At 33.4% G+C, this 13128-nt stretch overlaps 1 protein-coding gene across 11 annotated transcripts in view; it reads left to right on the top strand.

Annotated features, from left to right (window-relative positions):
• Window positions 1-13128, top strand: part of ZNF385D (zinc finger protein 385D) — a 436473-nt gene that overhangs the window by 377369 nt on the left and 45976 nt on the right. For 8 of the 11 annotated variants that reach the window (XM_080579728.1, XM_080579729.1, XM_080579726.1 and 5 more), the window contains one exon: window positions 123-152. The exons of the other annotated variants lie outside the window; for them this stretch is intronic. In XM_080579728.1, the coding sequence (XP_080435854.1) occupies window positions 123-152 (30 nt within the window). The remainder of the gene's footprint in view (window positions 1-122; window positions 153-13128) is intronic. 11 annotated transcript variants of the gene reach the window in all.

The following is a 13128-nucleotide window of genomic DNA, read 5'->3' as shown; positions in this document are numbered from 1 at the left end:
CTGTCTGTCAAGTGAAAATTTTAATAAGTTTCTGAATAGATTTTGGATTTCTGACTGATGAAAAGAGAATTTCTTAATGTTTTTTTGAAAATTGTGAATCTTTTTCTGATCTCATTTTTTAGGCATTGGAGAAAAACTATTGCCTGATAAAGGTAGGCAGCTGGAGTATGTATTGTTTACTATTAAAATACTAACTTCATTTTTATGTTATTACATTCAACCAGTGGTGTCCTAGGTAACATGTCCTAGTAGAACATTGTTTGTGTCTCTTTCAGGTTTCTAGCAATGACTCAAAGGATTCTTTGTTTTTAGTAAGTGTCTGATGCTTTATTTAATATTCAAAACTTCTGCTCTAAGTTGTAGGGAAAAGTTTTCAAAAGTAATGCTCAAATGAAACTTGGTTGTATGAATATTTATAGTATGAAAGCATATAATTGACCAGTAATTCAGCAGTTTCATTTAAAAATAAGAAAAAATGTTTTTTGAATATGATTATTTGAATGTTTATATGCATGCATATTTGCAATAGTAGTCCTTCTCAGGTTCAAGGCAGATGACTGACTGTTTCCTCAAATATAGTGTATTAACACACCTTTCTTTCTTTCTTTTATGGCTTATGTAGTCAAATCCATGTGTACACTAGCTCTATACATAGATATATTTTTGCATTTCCTGGTTCTGCTCCAGAAACTGTAATGAAAAGGAGCTTCCATTTGAAAAAGAAAATCAGTTTCCTTTCATCTCTGCTTTTCATTTGGTTTCCACTTTCATTTTCTCTCTCTTACATTTAGCTTTTGAGCTTTTTTTTTTGCCTTTTTTTATATATTATTATAAACATCTGTTTCAGTAATAGCTAAGCTTTGTGGTTTATGAAGGCTTCCATATATTAAGAATTATTGGATTATTTCCAGTGTTGCTTGGTGTAGCCACCCTACCTTATCATATGAGTGATTTGTTTAATCCTTTGTTCTTAATGGCAAAATGCACTAAATTTTTCTTTCTTAAGGAAAGATGATGAAGTCATGCTGTTTACATATATATATATGTATGCCATTAAGATATTTAATTAAAGTGTCACTGCCTATCTATTAGCATTTTTATATATAGCTGTTGTTAGGTACAAAAGATTCTTGTTAATCTTTTGTAGCTGAAAGAAATTCTAATTCTAATAATGACTCAAATGCCAACTATATTTAAAATTCAGAATAGTAGTTAATACTAATAAAAATCTGCTAGAGGATGCAGAAACAATTTATTGTATGATCCCAGTGTGCAACTTGCTAGCACAGCTTAGGCTTTGAATACCCTTTTAAATTTAATTGTTACATTAAGGATGTTTAATCTAAGAAGACACTTCAGTGCAGTCTGTGTGTATAATTTAGTTGTTGTTTTGTTTCTTTATGCTTTATTATATTATAAAGTATGCTCTTGTTTGGACAAGTAATTTCTTCAGATTGTTTCAGCATTGCTTAGGGCACAGCAGAAATAGCAGGCTAATACTGGGTTTAGGATCATGAGATCTTAGATCTAAATTGATTTTCTTTACAAGTCAATGTTTTAGTGCGTGCGACAACATAGCAATGACCTTGAAGCTTTGTAAGGATTATTACTTCATGCTATCTCATATCTTGAGATATTTTGGGTGGAGCATTCCAAAGTTGCAAGCATGAAATAATAAATGAGGAGTAATTGTTTGGTGCTTAACACAACACAGAAGCATTCCAAAGTCAGATAGAGGGCTTCATTGCCTGCTTCCCAATCACCCAATTCAAAATTTGACCCTTTTCAAATTTTATTTGAATGAAAAATCTTAAGGAAAAATTTTAGTGTGAAAAAAGTATTCTTATTTCCTGATGCTCTTGTCATTTGCTTGGAAATAAGAGATTACTGATTCATAGTTATCAATTCTCTTAATCACATACTCATAAAATTCAATCCGAAGCAGTCACATTTAACTGTGTTACAATGTCTTTCACTTTAAATCACCTATGCTTTGACTTTTCCACACTTCAGACAATCTGTAGCTAACTGCAGCACAAAATGTTATCAGCATTCCACAGACTGTTGTACCAATTTTACATTAGAGCTCAATGGTAATTTGGAAGACAATAGCCTCTCTTTCGATCTTTATGTAGAACTAGGGCTTTTTCTTTCTTTCTGAGTGTAGCTAAATGGCGATATAAAAATTACAGTAATTTATGTGCGCCTCAATTGATCATTAATGCACAATAAAATCATTCTTTCCTTCCATCTATGTACACGGAGAGCTTTGTCATATGAACACCATGTGTTTTCTGTGGACTCAGCTGCTTTTGATTGGGATTGCCTTGACAACGATTTTATGCTTGAATAATCCTGCAGATAGAAACTACTGTCAGTCACAACATCTGTATCAGTATGAAAGTCCAGTATTAACAATGCTGTTGTTCATAGGTATGAAAAACATTTTCTATTGAGATATTAAATAGGATCTTTCACAGTATCTCAAGGAAATGTCAGCTTGTTTGCTGCATGCCCATAGTTACAACTGCTAGAAATCTTGAGAATAATCTCCAGTTTATTAGATTCTGTTTATCAGATATTCAAGAGCATTGCTCTGAAAACTGTATCAAGTACTGTAACATGCATCTGCTTAATGACTCAGCCTTCATGGTGTGTTTTGTTCTGTTATGAGTGCAGTTGACACAAGCTAGTAGGATAGGTCTGAAGGCTTCACAGTTCTAGTCTTTGGGATTTCAGAAAAATCATGGTATTTCAGATCTTGATCCTCTTTTACATTTTTATTATAAAACATCAGATTCAGAAGCCTGTTACTATTATGTAATTGTTTAGTTTGTTAGCTTATGGATTGATTTTGAATGGAGTTGAACTTCCTGATCTTGGATAAGTGGTCAGTTTTTGCAAATCTGAAATTCTTTCAAAGGACCTCTGCTTTCAGGGCAACAGACGAGTAAATATGCCTTCATGTAATTGATTGATTTTCTTCTTGCTAACATCATAATGTCTGGACAATGGAGAAACAGAAAGTGGTTGTAATTTGAATATTTTTTTTGTTTGTTTGTTTGACATTTCTAAGTCAAAGGCAGACTCTTGTCCTGAGATGTTTAAGAATTTGTCTGGTCTTTAATTTTTCTTTTTTTTTTTCAATTTTTATTTTATTTTATTTTATTTTGGTTCCTGTCATATTCTTATCATGCCTAAAACAAAGGAGAAGAGTGTGTTTGAAAACATGAGTAAATGTACTGTGTTAAACATTTAGTGCCATTGCTCTTTGATGCCCTTATAGCACTATTCAGAGTGGTCTAAAAACTATCAGAGCTGGAACAGATGTATTAATAAACATATGAGAATCTGCTTTTTCTGATCCATTTCACTGGCTATTCATGTTACGAGAACTCAGCTCAGCAGAAATTATAAACAGACTACATGTACATGTAGTAGGCATTTTCAGAAATAGGGTGAAACTGAATACAATTCAAAACTACTGCAAGAATGTTAAGAACAAATTTATTTTTGAAACAGTGACACTGCAGTAATTATTTGGTCTTCCATTTGGTATTCCACATCTTTAAATAACTTATTGAAAGTATTGGCAGTTCATTGATTTCTTTGCTCACATGGAGAAGTCTCATAGGTGAAATTCTTTTGTAATGTATCATTGCTTTGCTAAGATATACCTTCCACTCTCTATTAGAGTTAGACTTTACAACTATCCGTTTTATGTTTAGTCCCAATCAAACAAAGTTAAAACAAACTAAAATATCAGTCATCTGACATTTTAGCTTCCTCAGTCCCTGTCAATATTCCCCCTCCCCCCCCAAATAAATAAATGTGTTTTGAAGTATTGGGAAAATTAAAAATTAATCTAGTATCTAATTGTTTTAAGGTTTTCTGATGCCCCAGTTGTAAGTCTAATAAGCCTAAACTACGCATAAGGTTAGTTACATGTCTTCAGTACCAGCAAACATAAAGTTATCTTGAGATAAGGCATAACTGTGACTGCAATGTCTGAGGAGGAAATTAAACATGTAGTCAGTCTTCAGGTATCTGAATCTTGTGCTGCTTGGACTTACTGTTTTTTTCCATATAATAAATAGCTTACTTATAGGTAGGTCAGGCAAACCGTAGCTATAACTTCAGGATAGGTATATTAAGATTCTGTTATTCTCAAAATTCTTATAGGGTTTCAAACATCTTGAAGAATGATTGTATATTTCTCAAATCATCTTTGCACATACTGTGCTCTACTTTGATACATCAAATAGCAGTCTGCCAGCATTAAAACTCTTGTTTTATGGCATATTCATAGCCAAATTAATATCAAAGGAACTAATCAAAGGAACTAAAACCGATTATGTAAGACAGTAAGAATTACAGAATATCATTATAGAAAACAAATGGATGCAAAAATAAACATAGGCTGGGGGGGGGAAGCACTCTAAAGAGTTCCAAGAACCAGGGAACTGGGAACTAACTGGGAACTGTGTTTGATACATTTGATTTGAGAAGAAAAAAAAACAAAACAGTTTACTTATGTCAATTTGATGATAATGTTGATGTTTAAATGTTTTCCATGCTAATGGCAACATTAAGTGTATTAACACGATTACTAAATTACACAAAAGACCGGGAAAAGTAACATCTGAAAGTTTAAAAAGAACCAGATAAAGAGCTGTCTGCATAGGCTGTTACAGTTTTCTGTATAGTGTAGACACTGGAAAACCCAGGAGTAGAAGAAAGTAAAAGTTGTGTCAGTATTCAGAAAAGGTAAACAGGATGATTCAAGTAATTATAAATCTATCACCACTACATCAATCTTGGGATGGAAATTGAGTAGTGAAGTAAATGAGATCAATTAATTAATGACAACGAATGGAAATTAATAGAAAATCAGTCTTTCCTACCAAAAATTGTTTTTATGAGTTTGCATATTTGATTGATAATTGTTAAGCATGCTGATGTTTTGTGTTTGCACTGTTCTAGAATGTTCAAAGGTTAAAAGTTATCTAAGATACCGGAATGATGCAGCATGAATATTGAACATATTAAGTGGATTTAAGCCTAATTATAGGCCTTGCAGTGCAATCACGAGGCACTAGTTTTTGTAGACATATTCTAGTGAAATTCTTTTGGAATTATTTTACAAAATTGACTCTAGATAAGTAAAGATGTTTTATTTCTCTGGAAGACTAATTTCTTTATATTCTTACACTTGCTTTAGTATTTTCTTTTTCTGTCATTATTAAAATTTACATTAAATGAGACAATTGAAATTCATGTCTTAATTCCCAAACTGTTTTCTTTTAAGCATTCTTCTTTCTTCTTTCAATCAGAATTTACGATTGTTTTCTTTTTCTTGTTCCACCTATGGTCAGCTTTAAGTCATGTAAGAAGCATTTTAGAAGATTCAGAACTATCTTCTAACTTAATCCAGTAGATCTACACTTATCCAAATGTAGACATTAATGTAAATTCCAGTAGCCTGTATTTCTAGCTGAGTATTACAGAGAATTCAAGGTGTTTTTTTTTTTTTTTAAAAAAAAAAAGACTTTTTTATCACACTTTTCAAATTATTTTATTTCTGCTTGCAAATAGCTATTTTCTATCATTAGAGACTTCAAATGAGCTTTTCATTTCATTCACCTTATCATGGGAGTCCTGAGACAGCTGCTGTGCTGTTTTAATCCCTTCCTTTGCTACATTTTACTTTTTACTATTTCTGGTTCATTTTCTGCACTGCTGGTTTAATAGCTTCAAGTTTCTAACATCATCTTAGCAGATCCATCTGCAAGTTGTATCAACATATTACCTACTTCAGCCATCCAATGGAATTCACTAGCAGTAGTTGCCCTTAATAATTGGATATTTCTCATATGGAAATACTTTTTCCTGTTTATAAGTATAAGGAAATATCAGCAGCCATTGATGGTGCTTGAAATAAATGGCAAATCCTGTAACATTTATCGTTCATGTGATTCCTAGTTTTTTGTTAGGTCACCAGGGCAGGGGAATGCTCTGGAGGGGGGTTAGTGCATTGTCTCTGCTGTAGAATATAAATAATGTAAGTGAGCTTCAGCTGCGCAATTTGATCTATGACTAGTGGGGACACCTCAAGTTCTTGCACAGGAGTGACAGTGCTCACAGCAGCTGGGAACATGCTACCTGGGGAAGACCTTTATACTTTACCAGTAGCATGGATGGCAGTATCTTGTAACATGAAACAGCTTTTATACTTCAAACTTATAAGATTTCAGAACTTTTAACCCAATAAAAATAGCCTTTGTGGCAATAAACTTATGAATGACACCTCCAAAATGAAAATCCATCTACTTTTTTCTCTTTCTTTTTTTTTTTCTTTTTTTTTTCTTCTGAAAACACAAAAGATAGGTAGCTTTTTTTGTTTGTTTAAATTTAGATAAATTCATGCACAGTACCTGGATAGTCAGACACTGATTACCAAGATGAAGGGGGGAACTAAGAGGGCTTTCATTTCACTTGCTGTTTTCTCACTGTAGTTTACCAGCCTGAGGTATATACTGTGTCATAGATCCTACAGCTCCCCTGCTCCAGATATCAACAATGAGCACGGCAACTGCACCACCAACTAGAGAAGGTGAATTATGCCCCTGATGAGTGGAAGTCAACATGGAAACTAATGGAGTAGTTGTACAATTCATATTGACAAAAACCCTGAACCAGTGTCCTTGCCATATTGGGGTCCAACCACCACTTGAACAGGGACTGCATCTTCTTTTCATGTTTTTGAGAGATATCCCAATGCCTTATTGAGTTGAAGTCAGGGGACACATTTAAAGGTCACAAAATTGTTTAAAAGGCAAGAAGTGATTCCTGGTACAAAATTGCACTTAACTAGTGTGTTTGGATAAATTTAAAGGAAAATTACCCAGCCTGCTACTGCAAATTTTAACCTTTAACCTCCACTTTTGTTACTGCTGTAGATGATGTTTCAAATGTGCTCTGACTGTACAGATATTTGAGATTCTCCTCTATAGTTCCATTTTTCCTAAGTCAGAGTATTCAAGCTGTCTACTGTGATAGCTGTTCATAAATTCTGAATTGTCATTCGTCTGCCTTTTAATTATCCAGTAGTTTGTCTAGGTCCAAATCAAGGTCCCTGGTTGTCTTCATGAAAAACTGTGAACCCTGCTTCATGACTACCTTCCCACTGTCATTTTATTTTAAGCATTTAACAATTCTTAGCTAACTTGAAACAAAGGAATAAAATAAATAAAATTTTGAATTAGCCCACTCCTACTTCCTAGTTAACTGTGTTGTTGTAAACACATATTTTTTGCTACATTTTTGTTGATCGGTAATAGTCTAGAAGAACCATCTGTGACTAGAAATCTCTGTCTCATTCTTTCCTTAGTCTTTCTACTATGTTCCAGGACACTTCAAAGTCAGTCTTTGAAATGAGAATACTGAGGGGAAAAACAGTGGTACAAAGGAAAAAAAAATAAAAAAAAAAATCCAAGTGTTGTGGATACTGTGCTGGTTCATCCAGAACAGGTCATTATATTTTGTATTATCTTTTAACTCTGCCTGTATTATTTTTATTTAGTTTGTTACCTGCTGCTGTTTATATAAGAAAAAAATACTAAAAGAAAGTTAGAAAAAAGCAGTTTCTTTTCTGAACTCTTGTGGATCTACTCTAAACTTATTGGTTTTGCCTTCCTCAGACACTGTGGACACTATCTAATCAAGATGGCTGTCATTATGCAACTCATAAGATATACTGCTGACATTTCCAGCCTTACATATTCGGGAGTACATTTATCTTCTTTTGGTAGTGTGTCATCATTCTCTGAGCAACAGCTATTGTGTGCCTGCTTGCTTTATGGTTGACAGGGAGTGCTTTCCAGTGACTGAGCCCACCCTCCTACCTACTGAGTCTTTTACTACTAATTTGAAGAACACGCTTATCTTTTTCAAGGTCATTACTACACATTTGGGCAGTCTCTGAATTGAGAGACAAGATCTGATATTTTATCTAGGAAAGGAGACTCTGTAGTACTTTTGATCTTATTTTCTATTTACTTATTTATTTTTAAATTTACTTCTGATTATGTGAACTGAGCAAAGACATATTTATTTTCAATATTAATAGTTAACCTAATATGCTACTAATTTTTTCAAGTCCTGGTTTGAAGAATTCATTATTATTTATTTTTTTAAGGTGTTTTTTGTTGTTGTTCTTGTTCATATATTGACCAGAGAGAGGCCTTAGGAGACTTAAATATTTGATTATTTCACAGCCAGTTTAAGACATTTCTTCATTTAATTTAACTTCAGGTGTGATCATCACCGAAGAGACCATTCTTCCAGAAACTGAAATTGGTAGAAAGTTGTACAGAGTAGTTGTGGAAAGATGCATCTCCATGGTACTAAATGGTTGACTGATATCAGAATAATGAAACTGATACCCCAAATTGTTCTTTCATATATGAACAAACATCCTCTTGTAAAAGAGCTCTACTTTGGCAACTTATCGTATTTTCTTCAAAAGGAAATACTTAATATCAAATATAACTTTCAAATAACATTTATTATTTCAAATGTTTCTTTAACCTACCTTGGCTACAAGCTAGTGAAGCATCAGTGCAGTATATACAAGATTTGTCTTTTGTGTCTCTAAGGAAATGAATGGTTCTGATTGAGAAGCACGAGATTTTATTAGCAGTACAGTCGTGTGCAGCTTCTTTTATTATTCTTCCACTTTAATTACTGCAAAAACTTGTCTGTCTTCCAGATAAGACATACTTATGGATATCAGACACAAAGTTTCCAGCTGTAAAAGAAGTGATAAAACTCATCATATTGTAGTAGCATGGTTTATAGACTATTTGTGAAGTTTTGTAAAGACCATGCATAACAATTTTCAAAGATTAGTGAAATTAATTTATCTAGAGATTTTGAACTGTTAATATGTGTTTAAGTTTATGTAAAGGTCTGAATTATTATTAGCGTAATTTGTGAAGAAGCAGGGAGAGGTTTAAAGAGATTTTTCCCAGTGTCCATTTTATAAATTCATATTTACCATATATTACTGGTTAATTTAGTGGTATATGGCACTCAGAGGAGTTCCAGGTTCAAAAGGTGGTTGTCCAACTTCAATTCAAGTGAGTCAATCATGTTACTGTTATATTGACTGCCACTGGAATTATTGAAGGAGAAAAAAAAATGAAACAACAACAACAAAATAAAACAGAAAGCTGGGACAGTTTTACTTACAGAATAATGGGGATAAAGCTCAGTGGAAGTGAGAGAGGTATTCTCCAAGCTCCAGCTATGTGTTGGATAGATGTTAGATAGGTCCACGATAGATACAACATTGCCTGTTTGGTGGTAGCTGTGATGCCCTGAGCCCCAGAAGCCATTACGCAAACAGCAATGAAGAAATTATCTTACCAAAAACCTTAGCAATGAAGGTTTAGCTCAAGTACTGTAGCTACCTGTCTGTCTGGAGTTTTTATTTCTCTGTGTTGCATATTGCCCAATGAATTGTAGCCCAAGATGGATCTGGATCACTTGTTTCACACCATAACCTCTGGCAAGTTATGGGCATCTCTCACTCCACAGACGAAGAGACTCTTGCCTCTCTTTGTAGGAGAGCTGATGTACCAGCCCTCCCAGATCCCAACATTAGAAACTTCTATACAAAAAAAAAAAAAAAAAGTGACATAGCACAATTTAGCAAAATTAATTATCTGCTTTAAAATAACTGTAACAAAACATGCTTGTTCCCTGTTCTCAGTCTATAAATGTAAGTTTGAATGAAGCTACACACATGCTTCCCTGGGAACTGAGAACATATTATTCCTACAATAGTTACACCTTATGCATTTCAACCATAGGTCTATAGGTAGTTAAACAGATTTATTTTTTGAGTTAAATACTTGTTTGCCATTAATATCAGGAATAAGAAATGCTTTCCCTGAGTTTTGTTGCCAAGATGACTTGAGGACTGACTTTGAAGAAAGTAGAATCTAGACTATGCCTTTTTAGGTGTGAGCATGACATGCATTTTTCTGGAGAACTTTGACATCTCATTTAGACTATTAAAGTAAATCATATTGATGTCATAGAAAACACAAGAAAAGGAGACAGTTGATTATAGTGTGCCTGGTGTTAAATTTTTTGGTAATTCTTTGCCTGAGGACAAAATAGACTCTAGTTATTATAGCAAAAACACTGATAACACATATTTTACAGCAACTTGTTTTTCAGTGTTTTGTTCCAAGTGAATTAATTAACATATTTATGAATCTGAGCTATGATTGTGATATACTTGATGACAAAAGCTGAGTGATAAATTTTACCAAGCATGCATCAGAGTTCTGCTAGTATTTTTTATAGTAGCTCCTGGTCCATGGTATTCTGCCCTATGTCAGTACAAAACCATTTTATTGTTTCAAAATTCGAATGTAATTTGTAGAAGTACATTTGAAACATAAAATTTCTCCATGGAAGCCTTACTACAGCTCTATAGAGCTCTAGTAAACCTGTCAGACAGGTTTCTTCTGCTTTATGCTTATAAAAATTCTGACTGTGATCTCAGGTTACATATGGATAAGTAATATTCATGAACAAGTCATCTTCTAAAGAGGAAGAATTTGTTTACTATAAAATAAGATAGAGATCACAGCTAAGGAAAGTGATTTACTTCTGCTGAAAACATATCTCCCCAAACCAAAACATCATAGCAATATTTGTTTCTTCAAATTTCTGTAAGGACTGAATCAATTCAGTTTTTCGTGTGATCTCAGAGATGATTCAGACTGGTGTGTAGATGTTATCAAAACTGTTATTAGCGAAGGGATGGAAGAAGAGAGGAAAGGGTAAATTCAAATAAAAAGGAAAATCTTAATATTTAAGTAACAGCAATTATCAGAGGTTCTGCTTGTATTAATATTGTCTGAGCACATTATAAAGCATTTTTCAAAGCTAATGCATTCCTGTCAAATCAAGCAATATTAGAAGAGGACTTTTACAATGAATATTAATATAAGAGACAGCTGTAAGTGAAGTAAATTATAGAGGCATGTAAATGTAGTATTAGCTGCTACAGCAAAGTAGTCTTCCACTGTAAATCAATTTCTTCCTATAATGTTACTGAAAAATTAGGCCACTTGGTAGTTGTCTGCAAGCTGCTGTGCATTGATATGAGTTTTGAAGTACTTTGCTCATGTGTCTAGCCTTAAATTAAAAGACACATTCACAAAAATGAGTTTACAGTCTGTGCACTCAACTTTTGACTGTGCTATATTTTCTGCACAGTTTTCAAATTCTTGTTCACACATCAAAACATATCTTCCATTCAGCCATCTATGACAATTTTGGCAAGATCAAGTATAAGTACAAGAATTATACCACTACATCAAAAATAAAATGTATGAATTCAAATTTTGTCTGTCTGCTTTGATCCAGCTGCTGAACATGGCAGTTTTGTTTGTTGTTATTGTTTAATTCAAGTTTCTTTGGTTTTGCTTTTCATTGTATAAATACACATCTGGATTTTGAGGGGGGGACATGTGCATTGATTTCAATTTTGATGTGTGCTATTTTGGATAGGAACTGAAGGCAGGACTTTGGCATGCAAAGGATTTTGTTCATGAAAATAGGCTCTGTAATTTTACCAATATATTTTAAATTCATTTTTTAAGATTCAGAAGCTATTTACATCTAAGCCATATTTTAATAGGAAAATTATTTTGCAGTGAAGTTGTGATTATTACATGTGGTTATTATTTGGAATTTATTTTCCTATTGTCAAAACCCTTGATTCAGAATCTTAGTAAGTACGTGATCACTACAAAAACTGTCTCAAGAAAGGTGTAATGCAGCTAAAATCTCAGTCCTTATCTGTAGTGTTTTAAATTGGAAAACAAAGGTATTTTTCATATTCACTCTGGATAAGTAATCAGATTAACATTCTTGCACTCTTGGGGCTTTGAAGACAATTGCCACAGTATTGTTTGTGGTGGTGTTGTCATTATTACACTTCGATGGCTAATGGTGCACCATCTATAACAAATAGGAAAACTGGCAAATCTCTATTTCACGTAAATATAATTATTCTGAAATAGTAGTGTTATTTTGATTCTATGTAGTGATATGTCCAAGGAGTACTGGGGGGAAATAAATCTGTAAACTCTTTTCCAACTGAGTAAATATGGTGCAAAGGTACTGCGGAATTTGGTCATGTAATGAATTTCTGTCTATTGCTAGGTCTTAGACTTTTGAAGTATGGAATTTAAGCAGACTAGTCCAGACTTAACTATTTATAAAGCTCTTGCTCATCTGTTATCTACATTTCAGAGACATTTCAGTTTTCAGTTTTCATTTCCCCCTGTAAATCTGGGCATACCTAGAATCAACCTTCCTCTTTCTGTTGTTTCAGAGAATTAAGCACTTAAGTATCCATTAGATCAAAAATTAACTATTTAACAAGTTATATGAATTTGATGGGGGTAAGGAAAGATATGCAAATGTCAGTCTCAGAACTGAGGACTGTTGACTCATTTTACATAAAACAATTATTGACGAAATGAATGAAAGGGCTCAAATCAGTTTCTGGGTTTGGTTTTCACCAAAACGAAGGGTCCTAGCCAATGAAAATGAGAGTGCATGGCCTCTGCATTCAAAAGTGACATTTTCAGATGTCTAGTTTTCAGATGTCTATTTCAGGTGGATTGTCATTTAGGTTTTCTTTTCACTAGTCCCACTCACAGGATCTCTGAGTCCCTAAAACCCAAGACTCAGCATTATAAAAATCAGAAATCTTACAATTAACATTGAAATATGATTTCATATTGCATCAGCAATATAGTTTACATAATGATCAATGTGTAATGGCCAAATAATCTGCCTGGGAGTAAGTCAACAACAACTTATGTCTGTGCAACTATATCAGTTTATCTACCCATGAGAATCCTTATAAAGATTTTTAGGTCACTCATTCAAGATTACCTTCATCCATATATCATTGCCTTCCAAAGGTGAATATATATTCGAAAGTAGAGCAAAGCTGAAAAAGAGAAGATTTTGACAACAGGCTACTTGCATCATTCAATCCTTCATTAACATGTAGTTCTTCTATGTAACCAG

The sequence above is a fragment of the Anser brachyrhynchus genome (assembly GCF_964034855.1).
Source record: "Anser brachyrhynchus genome assembly, chromosome: 2".
NCBI lineage: Eukaryota > Metazoa > Chordata > Aves > Anseriformes > Anatidae > Anser > Anser brachyrhynchus.
This window is presented reverse-complemented; position numbering and strand designations above follow the sequence as displayed.